This window comes from Physella acuta, unplaced genomic scaffold, assembly GCF_028476545.2.
Source record: "Physella acuta isolate Inbredline_101_S28 unplaced genomic scaffold, ASM2847654v3 ptg000049l, whole genome shotgun sequence".
Taxonomy (NCBI): Eukaryota; Metazoa; Mollusca; class Gastropoda; family Physidae; genus Physella; species Physella acuta.
In genome coordinates this window covers 5,453-22,222 of record NW_026731569.1, presented here as the reverse complement: position 1 = coordinate 22,222, position 16,770 = coordinate 5,453, and the positions used below count along the sequence as shown (strand labels likewise).

The 16,770-nt window shown below is 37.7% G+C and overlaps 1 protein-coding gene across 3 annotated transcripts in view; it reads left to right on the top strand.

Annotated features, from left to right (window-relative positions):
• Positions 1-15,346, top strand: part of LOC131944941 (xylan 1,4-beta-xylosidase) — a 68,697-nt gene extending 53,351 nt beyond the window's left edge. For 2 of the 3 annotated variants that reach the window (XM_059305865.1, XM_059305849.1), the window contains 8 exons: positions 4,210-4,463; positions 4,929-5,154; positions 5,346-5,435; positions 8,532-8,743; positions 10,924-11,124; positions 13,314-13,485; positions 14,438-14,544; positions 15,160-15,346. In XM_059305865.1, the coding sequence (XP_059161848.1) occupies positions 4,210-4,463; positions 4,929-5,154; positions 5,346-5,435; positions 8,532-8,743; positions 10,924-11,124; positions 13,314-13,485; positions 14,438-14,544; positions 15,160-15,189 (1,292 nt within the window). In that variant the 3' untranslated portion in view covers positions 15,190-15,346. Of the gene's footprint in view, positions 1-4,209; positions 4,464-4,928; positions 5,155-5,345; positions 5,436-8,531; positions 8,744-10,923; positions 11,125-13,313; positions 13,486-14,437; positions 14,624-15,159 lie in introns of those variants that run through there. The other variant, XM_059305855.1, reaches the window with a different exon arrangement.
• Positions 15,347-16,770: the final 1,424 nt, after the last annotated feature.

The window sequence follows — 16,770 nt, the reverse complement described above, 5'->3', positions numbered from 1 at the left end:
ATCCACGCAAAATATAATTGCAATATTTAGCTGTCTTTCACATGGGCTGACATTATATAGCGTGCGGCGTCAAAACGGCAAATGACAAAACGGCCCCGTCAAATTGACCCCGTCAAAATGGCCAGCGACATATGGGCCCCGTCATAAAGGCTCCCGATAAATAGGCTCCCGTCATTTAGGCTCCCGACAAATAGGCTCCCGTTATATAGGCTCCCGACAAAAGGGCTCCAGTAAATAAGGCTCCTGACAAATAGGCTCCCATCATTTTGGCTCCCGACATATAGGCTCACGTCATTTAGTTTTTTGCACAAAACGGCCCCCGTCATTACGACTCCCGACAAATAGGCTCCCGTCATTTAGTTTTTTCCACAAAACGGCCCCCGTCATTACGACTCCCGACAAATAGGCTAGCGTCATTTTGGCTCGCGACACAAAGGCTCCTGTCAATTTGGCTCCAGACAAAAGGACCACTGACAATACCGTTTCTGTAGAGACTAAGTCTCCCGGCAAAGCGGTCTCGTTGAATATGACACCTGCCAGTGGGACCCCATCATCAATATTCTTTAGAGTTAGCTTATCCAATACTCTTAAGTAATACAACGTATGCATCTCTTGTTCGGCAGGCGTTATTTTAATATTATTTATCTATTATAAAATATATTATGTTTTAATTTAAGGGTAATCTATCTATGACTTCCATAATTGAGTCGGTTATAGGCTGTTCCAACTCAGTGTGTGGGGACCTTCCTACGTCCAGTATGCTTATAGGTTATCAAAACAAAATGTCGTTATCCTGTAAACATCATTTTCACTTCTGTGCTCGCTTTTAAGCAACATATCTTTACTGTTGTAAACTAAACATTATCAAAATTTTAGAATTGGTAGATTTTAGCTGTTAAGGGCTTGATTTGTTTGTGAATTGATGTTGGTTCATGAAAAATAATTTCATTCAGGCATTAAAAAGAGGTTATAGTAGTAGTGGAGGTCGGACAAAATGGTTACTTTTATGCCAATAGTGGTCATGCCATTCATTTGTCTGGAGCCAATATGTCGGGAGTCATTTTGTCGGTAGTCAATATGTCGGGAGCCCATTTGTCGGGAGCCAATATGTCGGAAGCCCATTTGTCGGTAGCCCATATGTCATGAGTTCATTTTTTGGGAGCCCATTTGTTGTGAGCCCTTATGTCGGGAGCCAATATGTCGAGAGTCCATTTGTCGGGAGCCTAAATGTCGGGAGCTCCTTTGTCGGGAGCCTATATGTCGCGAGCCAATATAACGGGAGCCCATTTGACGGGAGCCAATAAGTCGGGGCCCTTTTGACAGGGCTATTTTGACTAGGTCGTTTTGTCGGGGATCGATTTGACGGGGTCATATTAACGGGGCCATTTTCACAGGGCACCATTATATAGGTATTTTACCGTGTGTACAGCACAACTTTTATAAGGGTCATCGGTAATGGGTAGTTTATGGTAGTCACTGACTAAAATGCGATCTTAAAATAAAACTCTAGATCTGATATTTATTTAGATACTAGCGTGCCCGTCCGCACGTTGCCGCGGTCTAAGAAGAAAGTATGACGTAATATGTTCGGATGGGACGTAATATGTTAAGATGGTTTCATTATTGCGTTACCAATCCTATATTTTTAGAAGTGTGACCTTGTTTTCTAAAACTGAGTTATTTAAATGTAAGCAATGCCTGCGCTATATTTTTGGGTCATGTTTTTTCGGGGTTCGGGTTTACCTACAATACCGCCTAGCACACCCGAGGGCGTGGTGTATGAAAGCCTTGAGTGTACGTTAATTACTCTCCATAATTGTGAGATAGAGCACACTTCAGTCTCCGCCAGGATGTCAGTGATGTAGCAGGGCGCTCTCGGGAGCCCCAATTACACTACCGCATGGGAGCCGCGTACGGCCCCTGGCTCGGGTTAATCATTGAATGCCGTATGCCACAGTGTCAATATTGTAGGGTGCTCCTTAAAACAAACCTAGGCGCCATAGTGCTCACGGGATAGCACAGGGCACCGGCGGACGCGCCTGATTTTATTTACTGAACGACTATAATAACACATGTTATCCATTGTCTATCGCACTTTTAAACAATTGAAGGCGCCACAGCGCTTAAGGAATAGCCCAAAGCTAAAAATCGCACCCTGTCGGGGCTCCAGAGCACTTGCCTAATTCAATTTACTGAACGACTATAAAGCCCCATTTTATACATAGTCTATTGCACCGTTCAAAACTAACGTAGGCGACATAGCGCTCACGACATATCCCGGGGCGCCAAATCGCACCCTGCCGGGGGCCGCCGACGCGGTATTAAATTTTTTTTCTTCAGAAACCTCCCCTGGAGTGTTCTAATCAACTCTCCAAAGTTTCATGACGATCGGAAGAAAGGTTTAATACTCGTTTGTGAAATGTCGTTAACCGAGCTTTGAATGTCACTTTATGTCACTCATGAGAAACCTGAGGTAGAGTAAATACAATTTCCGGAAATCGCTTAGTAATCGGAAGAAAACTACACATTTTATATAATACTTATAAAGGAAATTGCGTTAATATCTTAACCGTTACTTACGATACAGTGTTCACAGACAAACACACAAAGACAGACAAAATGGCAAAACTTAATATTTTCTACTCAGGACGATGTCACGTTGAGATTTATCAAAATTGCGATTATCAAAATCTCGATTATCAAAATCTCGATCATCAAAATCTCGATTTCAATTTCTCAAATTTAGTATTCCAAAAAGAAAAAGCAATTTAAGATAGCATGGATTTATTGTTCATTGCATTAAACATTTATAGCATATATATTTTTAAATAATTATCATTAAATTTTAAAAAATAAACCCACGTTTTCTGATTGAACTAAAATGTAGAAAATAAATGCTATAGCCTACATCACAATAATGCAAGCGATCACTCTACTATAAGCGATCGCAAACTGCGTGCGCATTATGACAAAAAATGAAAAACGTGGGCTTTCGACAGAGCCATATTCGTCTTATTGTTGCGCAAGTGCGAGTTACATCGGTGACAAACATCTAGCACAGTCTTTTGCGCAAGCTCAGGGGGAAGGTATCCCTTAGAAGCAAGCATGTGATATTTTGTCACCTGATTAGGATAGCACTGCTTATGACAAATATCACAAGTTATATTGCAAAAAGTGTTTATCGTGTCGAAAAATGTTTTCATTGCTGCCGAACGTTGGGCGTAAGCAGTGCGTCGACGTTGAATTTCTGATTCATGCCTTTCTTTGTCTTGACGAGCAGTAGCATGACGCTTTCTGTCTTTTGCTTGGCGAGAGACCCTTTCTTCTTCGGTCTCAATCGCAAGTGCAGCAGCAGTTCGTTCTTTCTGCTTAGCAAGACGAGAGATCCTTTCTTGTTATGTTTTACGAGAGACACTTTGTTCTTCTGTCTCCATCGCTAAAGCAGCAGATTTTCGGTTTCGATCTTTTTCAAGCTTCTTTTGATACTCACCTTCTTCCATAATTTTTGGTCGTTTAGGAGGATTTTCCATTCTGTATCCTGCATTGCGCTTCTCCTGATACTTCTGGCGTGCCTTTTCCAATCGACGTTTCTTCTGTGTTGCCGTTTCTTTCACCATTTTGCCCTCGCGTGCAAACCATTCGATCATCAACATTCTACTTCCGGATCAGTTAGATTTGCATAGGTTTGTACACAAACACCGCGTGACCACTACTCAGCCAATCGCGTGCTCGCTCCTTCATGTTTCATTTGTTTTTCAGTAAGCCAGAAGAGGGAAAGTACCGAACCTTGTTTTTATCAAATCACAATTACAAGGTTGTCCCTTTTTTGTACAAATCAAAAGAGTCTAAAGTGATCAATAACAATTTTCCATGGATCAATTTAGTAATAATAATAATTGAATATTGTATTGTCATCGGAAACAAAGCTTCCCTGAAAATTTCAGCGCGCTAGCTAACTGGGAAGTGCCCGAAATTTCGATCGCAAGATTTGATGGAAAGACAAACAGACGCGAAAGCAAGTTAAAGAAAACGTGGGAAAAATCAGAGCTGCCGGTTAAATGTCCGGTGATTGATACGAAAGCAGATTTGATTTGATTTTCAAAAGACTTTGAATTGTGCTGCTTTCTAGATAGGAGGCCATTTTGGTTTAGTGTTTTAAAATTTTTTTGATAAAAGCATTTTACCCAAGTGCATATGTGTATTTAACAGTTGATGCGGTCAAGGAAGGAAAGCTTAGCGAAAGCCTAGTCCGTGATACCGTCAAACCTCTTTTCTACACCAGAATGCGATTAGGAGAGTTTGACCCACCAGATAACAATCCATACGCTCAGCTAGACAGTTCCACCGCTGAGTCGACAGAACATCAGGCTCTCGCACTAGAGTCAGCCATTAAATCTCTTGTTTTGCTCAAAAACAACAATAACATTTTACCACTAAAGAAGGAAAAATATAATAATGTTGCGGTTTGTAATACGAAATTTGTTAATGCATTTAAAATGTTTTTAATAGATTACCATAGATATTTAAGTATCTTGTTAATTTTTTTAAGGTGCATAAAAATTATGTTTTTATGAATTTTTGTAAATCAAGCCTGTAGTTATATCAGTGGCGTAGTGAGGGGGGGGGGCGGGGGTGTGGACCGCACCGGGTGACACTATTTAGGGGGGGGGGGGGTGACACCAAGGCAAAAAATAGCAAAATATATAGAGAAAAACTTGAGGGGGGGTGCAAATCGAAAATTTGAGGGGGGGGGGGTACAAATCGAAAATTAAAAGTTTGTCCCTGGGAAGAGTCGCTACGCCTCTGGGGGGGGGGGGGGTGACACCATTAAGTACCGCACCGGGTGACACCCGACCTCGCTACGCCACTGAGTTATATATCTAAAAAGATAGTTGAAAGATGCTCTACGTTTATATAACACATCTTAGATCCTAGGACCAATGTCAGACAATGTTCAACAGCAGTTTGGTGATTATGCACCATTTACAGACCATAGCTTTATAAAAACACCTTTACAAGGCATACGAGAAATTTTTCCGAATGCCAAATACTCGAAAGTCTGCATGGATGGAACACGCTGCACATCCTACAAAAAAGATCTCATTCCATTGATCGTAAACAATTCTGATTTGATCATTTTTGCCCTAGGAACAGGTTCGTCTACACACACGAATCCATATTGTAAAATTGAAAAGGTGGAAGCATGTTATTTACATTTTGTATTTAACATTAATTTAACACAACGGCTTATCAAAACAATTTTAACCAAAATCAAGTAGAATAGCGATAAGCTATTTACTAGTGTAGGTTGATCGTGTTTGATGGATAATATAAATTGTATTTAGGACCCGACATTGAAAGTGAAGGTCAAGACAGAGCCGATTTAGAGCTGCCTGGGTATCAAAAAGATCTCCTAAGAGATGGATTGCTTTACAGTAAGAAATACAATTTAATAAACATTATAATAGCTATTTGTTTAGTTATTTTAAAATATTACAAGTACTTCATTTTAATTTGATTTTAATTTTTATATTGTGTTTCGTAACTTCAATAACTGCGTTTGCTCTTTGCAAAAATGCTAATGTAAAATCAGAAGCGTAGTCAGAGGTGTTGGGGTTAGCATCCCCGAATGGTTCGACAAAATGAAAACAGTTTCACGATGCTTTTATTTTGAAAATTGTGAAAGTCATAAAACCATAATTTAATCTTCTCAACGGCTGTTTGAGTATTGCTCTTGTGCATACATTTCTAGTTGCGTATTTTTTTGTTTGCATATTTTTAAGAGAACCTGCTAACATAACTTTAAGCAAAGAAATATTTTTAAAAAAGAACAGAAATTATCTTCTCTAAATCTATAATAACGAACCACTTTTGAAATAAAGCGGGAGTGAGCTCCCGTTTAAATAACAGTCAGTCATAGGATGGCACCACCAGCGCAACGAGCTATAGAAATAGAAATGTTAATGAAAAAAAAACCCTCGTTTTTTAAGAAACCTAATTCAACATTCTGAATATTTTTTAAAAATCGCAGTTGCATCAAACAAAACAAAAAAATGAAATTGTGTGTAGGTTGTTGGGTTGGTGTATTTGCAGTTTCTGTAGCTGGTTCTTTTTTTTACGGAGATCTGAAGGTTTACCAAAAAATACAGTTAGGCTGCATTCGTTCACAAACAGATCTTTAAGACAGATCCTCGAGATAAGATGGTTATACAAAATGTCCAATAAAGGCCTATGGCAACACACCAAACAACAGCCAATAGACAGGGATATTAAAGCCCGCCAATGGGGATGGATTAGGCATACCGTGAGAAGGGGAGGGGACAACATCGCGAGGAAAGGAATCCCAAGGAAAGAAGAAAACTGGGCCGCCCAAGGAAATTCTGTAGAGAACCCAAGAGGATGAAGCAAGGACTGTGGCTTACATGAGCTCAAAACCGAGTCATGTGAAGAGGTGCGGATAGAACTCTTTGCTTACTAGCGGCAACAAACTAATAAGAGAAGTGTAGGTTGTATGCTTAAGTGTAGCATCATTTTCGTAGGTTGGGGTGACTGGTTTATTTTTATGACTACGAGAAACAATGGAAGGAGGGAGGAAGTAATTTTTTTTAAAACCGTAGAATTTCTCTACAATGTTTTCAGTATTTATAATTATAATTTTCTTGAAGGAATAAATAAATTAATAAATACCAAAGTGTATGAAGTTTTACAGCGAAAATTATTAGCAAAAAATATCGCATAAATGGACAAATGGAAATTTTGTAGCAAGTTAAAGTAAAACTAGCTTATACCCGTGCTTCGCCACGGTGTGGATATGCATATTACCTCAGAGTTTACCGCGCTGCGCACCGCATTGGGCGGATATTTTTTTTAGAGAATCGCGCTCCTCGCGGGTGTAGGTATCCTCAGTTTACCGCGCTGCACGCTTCGCTACGATGGGTATATGGATATTACCTTGGGGCGGATTTTTTTAGTCGGTATTCTCAGAGTTTACCGCGATGCGCGCGATTGCGGTCCCCACATTGGGGCGGATATTCCATAAGCGCACCGCACCGACCCCTGTGGTGCGAATATGGATATTCACAAAAATTAAATGAAGGTAAAAAAAAAAAACTGAGAGCCGACGCTCTCAAGAACATCCGTCCAGACACCTCTCCTCCCCGAACCCAAGGCGTAATTTAAACCGCCGCCGAACAACACGTTTACCCGGCCGGCCGCGCCCAGGGAGAGAATTCCAAAATCTATAGCGATGACACGAGGAATGACACACTACCAACAGCGTTATATTATTAATACTAATAGTTTTGCTGTCTGTGTATCTATCTATCTATCTATCTGACAAGAACGCTCTAGAGAAAACACAAGCAAATTAAAAACATGCATAGTAATTCGAAAAACGAAGTATGACGTCCTCACATTTAGCATAGAGTAGAAAATAATCTCAAGCCGGAGAGTGCACACAGTAATATGACGTCATTGATTCTCGAGTAAACATTGAATAAAAAGGCAATTTTGTCTAATCTAAATGGTTTGCTGTGAAGAGTTTCTTGCATACAATTCTTCGGGTAGGGGCGAAGCCCCATCCCCGCTTAAGAATACTCTATAATAAAATTACCGCCTAATTAATGTGTCTAATCTAAAAAGTGGTTTTCTTGCAATTTCTTTAATGCAATTCTTCGGGTAGTGGCTAAGCGCGACACCAGTGTTTCTTTCAGACTTTTTCCTCCCCGGAGAGGGGTGGGGGTACTTGAAATTTTCGGGGGCGGGGTAGAATTTTCGGGGGAGGGGGCGGACACTGGAAAAAGTATATAATTATATTTCGTTGAATGGGACGGTAGACATGTTTTTTTTGGGGGTGGGGGGGGGGGGGGGTGGGGGGGGGGGGTTTAGTTTAGAGAAAAGAGACAGCACTATCAGCCTAGCGCCCGTTGTATCCTTCCTCAACGGGCCATTTTTCTCGTAGATAATAATAGCATTATTAAATGCACAGCGTTTGAAGATTGATGAACCCGAATAATCACAATGACCCTTTAAATTGAGATTATGATTATCATTTAATGGCCATAAAGGCGCCTGGTTCGGTACAGCTAATATGATATAAAATGATCCAATTCAGAATGTTTTTTAAGAAATCGGAAATATACTGTAGTACTTTTACCGTTTACCTGAAATCAAACGTGAAATAATATCTAGGTACAGGAGAGAATATTGATATATTAAGCAACAAGATCTACCTGTAGCGATACTTAATTAAGCTATTTATATTTTCTAAACCGAAATAGGGTAATTACTGTATTTTCAATTTTATAATTTTATATCATCGTGTCGTAAAGTCGCATATTCTAATAACTTCTCGCATATATGTGATTTTATGAAGACTAAGCTGCTTTTTCATAAATGTAACTACCTATTGCCCGATTCAAATGGAAGTGCCATCCAAAGCCTTACAGTTATATTAGAATTTACGAAAGAGTTTATAAAGAAACAATTTAAAATATTTTTTATACAAAAAATCTATTGATATTTTTGTATAGGCGGCAACTCGTCGGTGGTCATGCTGTTATTTAACGCTGGGCCACTCAATGTTTCGGCAGCTGACGACAATAACAGAATTGAGGCGATCATTGAATGTTTTTTTCCTGCCCAGGCCGCCGGCGAAGCAATCAGAAACGTCTTAACAAACGCTGGAGGCAACTCCTCGCCTGCAGGAAGACTACCACTCACATGGCCTTATTATTATGACCAGGTTGAAATCTCTTTAAAAAATTTTTACATCAGGTTTACGAGGACACTTTGGTGGTGAAACTAACATGCCACACGCTCCCGATATGCAGTGGGGGTTGGGGTAAGCTGCAGTGGCGTAGCTAGGATTTTCGGGCCCCTATGCAAAAATTATTATTGGGCCCCTAGGTTAATCTTTAAATTGTGTATTTTATACTTCCATAGTTGTGTATTTATACAGAATTATTATGTTGTACCCCATAGCGTAAAATAAGTTTGATTTTATATCACTTTTATAAAACAAACAAACAAAATAACTGTAAGCATGTAACCTTTAAGTAACCTAACACAGTAGCTTCACGAGGCGGGGGCCTCACAATTTAGGCGTGACACCATGACGAAAACTCGTAAAATTTACTGTTAAGACTATGTTTTATCCAGTTAAAATGATAAAATATTAAGGAGAGGGGGTAACACTCCACCGGAAATGCAAAATTGTTAGACGGGGTGGGGTGACACTCACTAAACGCACCGGTTGATATCGAACCTCGTGACGCCACTAACAAAATACAAATTTTAAAAAGTTGCTCATGATTTATTTAGGTTTGCTTTGTTTTCTTTCTTATCTTCTATATATATAACGAGCCGGCCCGCGGCATAACATACGCCCCTATTTAGTTGTTGTTTTTTCTACTTTTCAGTAATTCATAATTTGTGAATTCGACAGTACCAACGCTGACACTGAAAATATTTCTTTAAAACACTATAAGTAGCTCGTTAAGGACCATAACCCAACCCCCCCCCCCCCACGTTTAAAATCGTTTCAAACTAAATTATCTGCCCCTAATAGCCGTCACTAAACCCGACTCCACGAAGGTAAACATAGCGTGAACCACAGCTCACTAAGACCATGTAGGGGTGGGGATGGTAGGGAGCGCGTTTACAGCTTGTTTTCTAGCGTCTCCCAGAAGAGAATTATATATATAGATAGATTCTCTTCTGGGAGCCGTTAGAAAACAAACTGCAAGCGCCTCCTTGCAGTCTCTCTCTTTCTCTCTATCACTACCACCCCCACCCCACCCCCACATTGTCAAGGGGCCGCTCTTAGAACGAAATTTTAAAAATAATTTTATGGTAGAAAACTTTGCAGGAGTCAGAGTTTCTGTCTTCTCTGCGAGGGGAGAGGTACTGCTCCTCATATTTGTGATGTGGTAGGAAATTTCACGTTCAGTAGAGGTCGGTCTGAATTATTCTAAACGACTTACCAGTGTTTCTTGGCGATTGGATCATTTTTGTATTAATGCATAAAGGACAATGAAACAGACAAACAAAAATCTTTAACTAGCGGCATATTGATTAGAGATAAATTAGATCAACAAACAACTTGTGATTAAGGTTAAAACTAGAAAAACATTGACACATTTTCTACTTAGCTTGCTGTGAAAACACTGTCCACGGCTGTTATTTAAAAACAAAATGTCTCAATGGATGGATGGAACTTCGGTGAGGACATAGAATAGGGCTGGTAAGTAGGGCACCAACCAGTTCTACGGCTCAATAAAACCTGCATGAGCCATAGAACTGGTTGGTGACCTACTTACCAGCCCTATTGAGAGGGGAGAGGGTGCAGGTTTGTGGCGTTGAGTTAGAGAGTTTTTAGCGATGCGTATAAATTTACGGGCGCCGGATGCCAATCTCACAAAAGAGTCAATGTTGAAGTTTATTCATAGGCTAATTCTCTCAACGGCTTGCTCGACAATGCAACAATACCTATAGTGTTATTAATACCGATGGGCCTTGTACCCCCCCCCCCCCCCCCCCAGTGAGAAAGGTTTGGGGGCCTTTTTGGATTTTTAAAAAAATTACTTCTACAGTAGAAAAGAAACTGGATTTCCATTTTCTTTTTAAAATTATTTTAAAAATACAAATATTAAAATTCCAATGTAAAAAAATTTGTAAAATTAAAGAGGGAAAAGAGCCCCTATATGCCTTGCTTACGCTAGCTTTACGGTAGCTACGCCACTGGTAAGCTGAAGGTTCATCCGCCCTTAATTTATTAAAATATATTTCAATATTCATCATTCATAAGTAGGCCTATATTATCACAAGATGTCTCAAAAATTACACATATAAAAAGTTAAGTTGTAATTGAGTAAATACTGATCGTGACATTATATTTTAATTTGTCAATTACTTTTTTCACAGTTACCGCCCATGACCAACTATTCCATGGAAGGTCGCACCTACCGTTACATTAAATTTGATCCGTTGTATCCATTTGGATATGGGTTGTCTTATACAACATTCAACTATTCTAGGTTTCAATATTTACCATCAATACACGCAAATGAAACTCTTTTAGTTTGGCTTACTGTGTCTAATGTGGGAAACGTTGACTCTGATGAGGTATGTATAGAACTAAGACACACACACATAAATATAAATATTATTCTTACAGCCATACTTTGTAAATCTCTGGAAGGAGTTTGTCGATTTAAAATAGGTGGTGCCCGCCACCCTACCGATATTTTAGAATGTGCACTAGAGTAAAAAAAGGTTGGGAACCCCTGCTTTAAGGTATATTTACAATAGAAAAATGCCGCTACTATAATATTTTGTTCATTGCCCTCCTTAAACCAAGTCAATTTCGAATTTTCAAAGTAGATTTTTAAATTTTTAAAACTCTGATTGTTAAACAGACATTTTATAAACTAGTTTTTCTACTTTGGTCTTGCGATAGTGATATGGTTAGCGATAGAGTTTCAGATAGGGCCAGTGGCGGATTATGAGAGAGACGGGGAACAGTGGCGTAACTAGAAAAAAAGCCCCCCTCTCACCCTTTCCGCAACAAATTTTTTTTTGCCCTTATATAGGCCCCTATATGTATATAATATATATATATATATATATATATATATATATATATATATATATATATATATATATATATATATATATATATATTCGGACACTTTTAACTGACAGATTCGGTTCATAGTTGGTACTTGGGTCAAGACATGAAGACAATGCAACATGACATTAAATTTGACTTAATAGGTTGTCTACTTTTTTATGTATTAATTAAAATTGTGTCCAATATAGTAGGCAGTTTTACCCAACCCTTCCGCACTATTATACATGCGTCATCACATTCATTAGGTGCGCATGGTTTTTAGTCATGCAACTATTGTAAATAAAAAAACCGGGAGTGATCTCCCCTAAACTTTTTCGAATATTCTAATATATCACTACGTGGGATGGCAACTCGGAATATAGACATGGTTTTTGTTTACTTAAACTTTTAAAAATAGAATAGAATCTAGTAGAAAAAAGAATTGCGCACCAAGCGAATGCCAAATAAAGATGTGCATAATAGTGCGCAATATTATTAGTACTTTATAAATTTACATGCATTTTTTGAGAAATCGGAAATAGCGTAAATTAGTACTTTCGGTCAATGGAAATTACTCAAAATTTGACAGAAGGTAGAGAATTAGATCTTTTACTGACATGTAAAATTTCATTTATCTATCTGAAATAGTACTCAAATTATAGGCTTTTGTAAAATTCAAAGTAGAAAAAGTACTATTTCCGGTTATCGGAAATCGCTCAAAAGTTGATACGGATCTACGATTTTGATAAAATACTTATATATGGAATTTCATCAACCTAACTGTAACGGTACTCAAGTTATCGTGTTTACACACACACACACACACACAGACACACCGACAGACACACAGACATACGGACAAGATTGCAAAATTATGTTTTTCTGTATCAGTGAGGTGTAAAACGTCAAGATTTGTAAAAAAAAAAATTTGCACGATTACAAGACTTTCTCTATACTTCGTATGTAGGGCCTACGAGAAAGTAAAAATTTAAAGTACAAATTTTTCTTCCATAAAAAACGTTAATAACAAGCTTATGTAAACGCACTAAAAAGTAGGTCTCTTCCTAAATATTAGTAATGGTATCCAATTGATACTAAAGTGACCCAGACACCTCTTAACTGGTAATTGCAAAAACAATATTCACAGAGTTTTGCCTGTTTCAAAAGCTATGATTCTGGCGGCATTGTTCTTTGGTACCTCTTTTCGCGTTTCCGCAAATATAAACATCAGTTCGGGGTGGGTTGGGAGGGGTCAACTTCATTCACCACTGTCCAGAGGCGTAGCGATGGGGGGGGGGCTGGGGGGGGGACATATGCCCCCGGGCGCCGACATTAGTAGGAAAAAGTAATCGAAAGTTTGAGGGGGGGTGCAAATCAAAAGTTTGAGAGGAGGGGGGGTGCACATCGAAAGTTTGTCCCCGGGCGCCGGGAAGGGTCGCTACGCCTCTGCCACTGTCCGGTCACCTTAGGTCAATAATCCTAACCAGCGTATACCTAGGTGTGCCATTAATGTCGCTCTACACAATTAAAGCGTGTCCCGCTTTAGGTGTTAAGGTTGCGAGGGGGGGATAACTAACTCAGAGTGAACATAGCGTCAGTTTTTAGATGCCTGTTCTAAACATACATACAGACCATTATTATATACACCCACTTCAAGATGTTGGATAATTGTGAAATAACATGTATGAAATGTTTTTTGTAGGTGGTTCAATGCTATATAAGTTGGGGAGATAAAACACTACCAGTGCCAGTACGACAGCTGGTGTTCTTTGACAGAGTTCATATTAAAGCTGGTCAGTCGATGGATATGGACATCGCAATTCTAGGGGAGACTATGGCATTCTGGGACAATGGCCATTGGGTTATTAAAGAAGGTTAAAGTCACATTTGAAAGCTATTAGTTTATCATTTTCTACATTTTTGTATGAAAATGCTTCTCATTTTAAAAAAAAAACATGACTCTGTAAACAACATAGGCTTTCAAAAATTGTTTTTGAAATTACCCTATATATTATAACCTCAATAATTATACCAACCTTGACACTATAACTAATTTATCATTAGCTTTTTAAATATTTATTTCATCATTAGATAGTATAATACCTTCTTTTTTCAGTTATATTACTCAACCACCGATTAAAACAGAATTTTGGTATTTATAATGCTCAATGTAGGATAAACGCGTAAAAGAAAGTTTTTATAATTATGTGCTGGGAATGTCGAGATATTTTGAGTCCTTTTTACTTGACCGTATACGTGAAAATATCAGTAACGTGACTGATCCCTTTGCGATGCATATTTCTGAACCAAAATAAGTTAATATAAGAGAGAGAAAAAATAGAAACATGCGCTCTAAATTAATGCGCGGAAAATTGGAGAACTGCCAAGAAAGTGTCAAGACTAACTAAATATTGGCATAAGAACATAGAAAATATCCTAAGCTGTGATTAATTATGAAAACATTAATATGCCTATTACTGCATAGTTCCCGGCCGTCCATTTTAGGGTAGCTTTTAAAACGAAAGTAGGCGCCATAGTGCTTACGTGGGATCTCGAGGCGCACCGGGTCACCCGACATCCGGAGCGACGGTGGACGTGCCTGCTTTGTTTTATTCAACGATTGTAGTTTAAAACAACAATAGTGCTCACGTGGGGGAGCATCGACCCATGCGATTGGTTCGTAGAACGCATACTATATTTATCGATAATACACAATTATCGATATTGCTATTTCACAAAATGAAATATGCGGTTGCGTCTATTCTAAAAGTATTAAAAAGCGTAAGTTTGTTTAGAAATTGTTCAACGGAGACTTTGTTGTTTCAGGACTGATGACTTTATACTGTGGAGGACAGCAACCGTTTCAGAAAAAATCTGCACCATCCAATATACTTTCTGGTCAATTTATTATAAAAAATACTCTAATAGCAAAGGTATTATAACTTGCCTCCAATGTGAACAGATAGACTGTAACCTTGATTGTGTTGTAAACATTAAAAATAAAACACAAACTGTTTTAACTATTTTTAAAATATAAAATATCTTTTATTAGAATTAACTCTGACCTAGTTGAATCACGCAATAATTTTTACTATTTCATAAGGAAGTGTAATCGGGCAAAAATCGCATTACAGCTTCATGAGTCGAAAAAAAACGGTTTTGTAATCTTGTCTGTGTTTGTCAAAAAAAATAATTGAAAAATGAATAATCAGCTATTTACTGACAAATGAATTTGTAATCGTTCCATTTTCTTATAAAAATAGTCTTAAATATCAAATATACTTTTCTAAGGTTTAAATTTACATCCATTTTTATTACAAATATTCAAACAAAGGGGTCATCCATAAATGACGTCACGCTTTTTTGACAATTTTTACCTCCGCCCTCCCCTCCGTCACTCATCGTCACAAAAAGTCAGACCTCCCTAAAGTTACGTCACACCTCAGCCTACAACCCCCCCCCCCCCCCCCTCAAAATTGCAGTTGAATTTTTCTTTAAAAATCTATATTTTTACAAGCTTTTATTTAACTCACTTCCTCTGTCTACAGGCACTTCTAACTGACAGATACGGATCGTAATTGGTACGTGGGTCAAGAAATGAAGACAATGCATCGTGACATTCACTTTGACTTAATTGGTCGCCTGATTATCTTTTATCAATTAATTAAAATTTGGACCGAATTAGTAGGCAGTTCTATCCACGCGCCTCATCACGGCCGTCTTGGGCGTGGAGCGAGGGGGGGGGGGGGGGGGGGCTCTACGACAAAAGCGCGTCATCACGTTCAATAGGCGCGCAAAGGTTTTAGTCGGGTCAGCAGTCTAGTTCTTTACCACTAGACTACGCTATCCCATAATACTTTACTGAAACCTAAGCTATAAATTTGACCACATACTGAACAGTATTAATGTCATCGGTTAAAGAAGTGTTAAAGATTTCTGTTCTATTATAATGTGTTCAGCTAATTGTGACAATTTTCGGATTGTAACTAAAACATTAGTAAATGTGACACGTATAGTAAAACTAATCATAATAATAAAGCAAAACTGTTTTTCAAATTGTGTATCATATATTTCTTGCTACACTATATTGTCTTAACATGCGTTTAACTCGTTAATACAAAAAAGTATAAAAATAATAAATACATAAAAACGTTTATAATTACAAGCTTTTATAAATGCACTAAAAAGAAAAAAATAAAACATTTTTTTATTAAATATAAAATAATTTTTAAAAATATAATAAATCTGCGGTTACTTTAAGTATTTAAAAAATTACTTTCTTTAAATATATTAATGCACTACTATTTATATCACTATAAATAAAAGCGTGGACCGCTATAATAAGTATTTAAACAAATATAAATATATAAATAGTAGTGCATTAATATATTTAAAGAAAGTATTTTTTTTATATTTAAAGTAACCGCAGATTTATTATATTTTTTTAAATTATTTTATATTTAATAAAAATTGTATAATTTTCTTCGTTTCCGTGCATTTATAAAAGCTTGTAATTATAAACGTTTTTATGTATTTATTATTCCAAAATCTTGTCTGAACTCTGTCAACAAAAACTACTTTAATCAATTCTTATTACAATTTATTAAAAATCGTTTTCTAAAACGCGAAATAACAGCTAGAACTCGTTTTCTAACATTGCTTGTTTATAATGCAAAAGTGTGACGTCACACCATCCGAACCCCTCCCTTCCCTCTCATCTCACACCGTCACAAAATTACCGACCCCCCCCCCCCTTCGAGTGTGACGTAATTTATGGACGACCACAAATTAGTAATGTAATCCACCTCTTTTACTATAAATAAACCGGTAGTGATCTCCCCTAAACTTTCTCGAATATTCTTATATAAAACAACAGGGGATGGTAACTGGGGATATAGTTATGATTTTTAATCCATTTTAAATACTTAAACTTTTAAAAATAGAATAGAATCTCATAAAAAAAACATTGCGCACCAAGCAAACGCCGAATAAAAACGCGTATAATAGTGCGCAATATTATTAGTACTTTAAAAATTTACATTAGTTTTTTGAGAAATCGGAAGTAGCGTAAATTACTACTTCCAGTCAACGGAAATTACTCAAAATTTAACAGAAGGTAGAGAATTAGATCTTTTACTTACATGTGAAATTTCATTTAT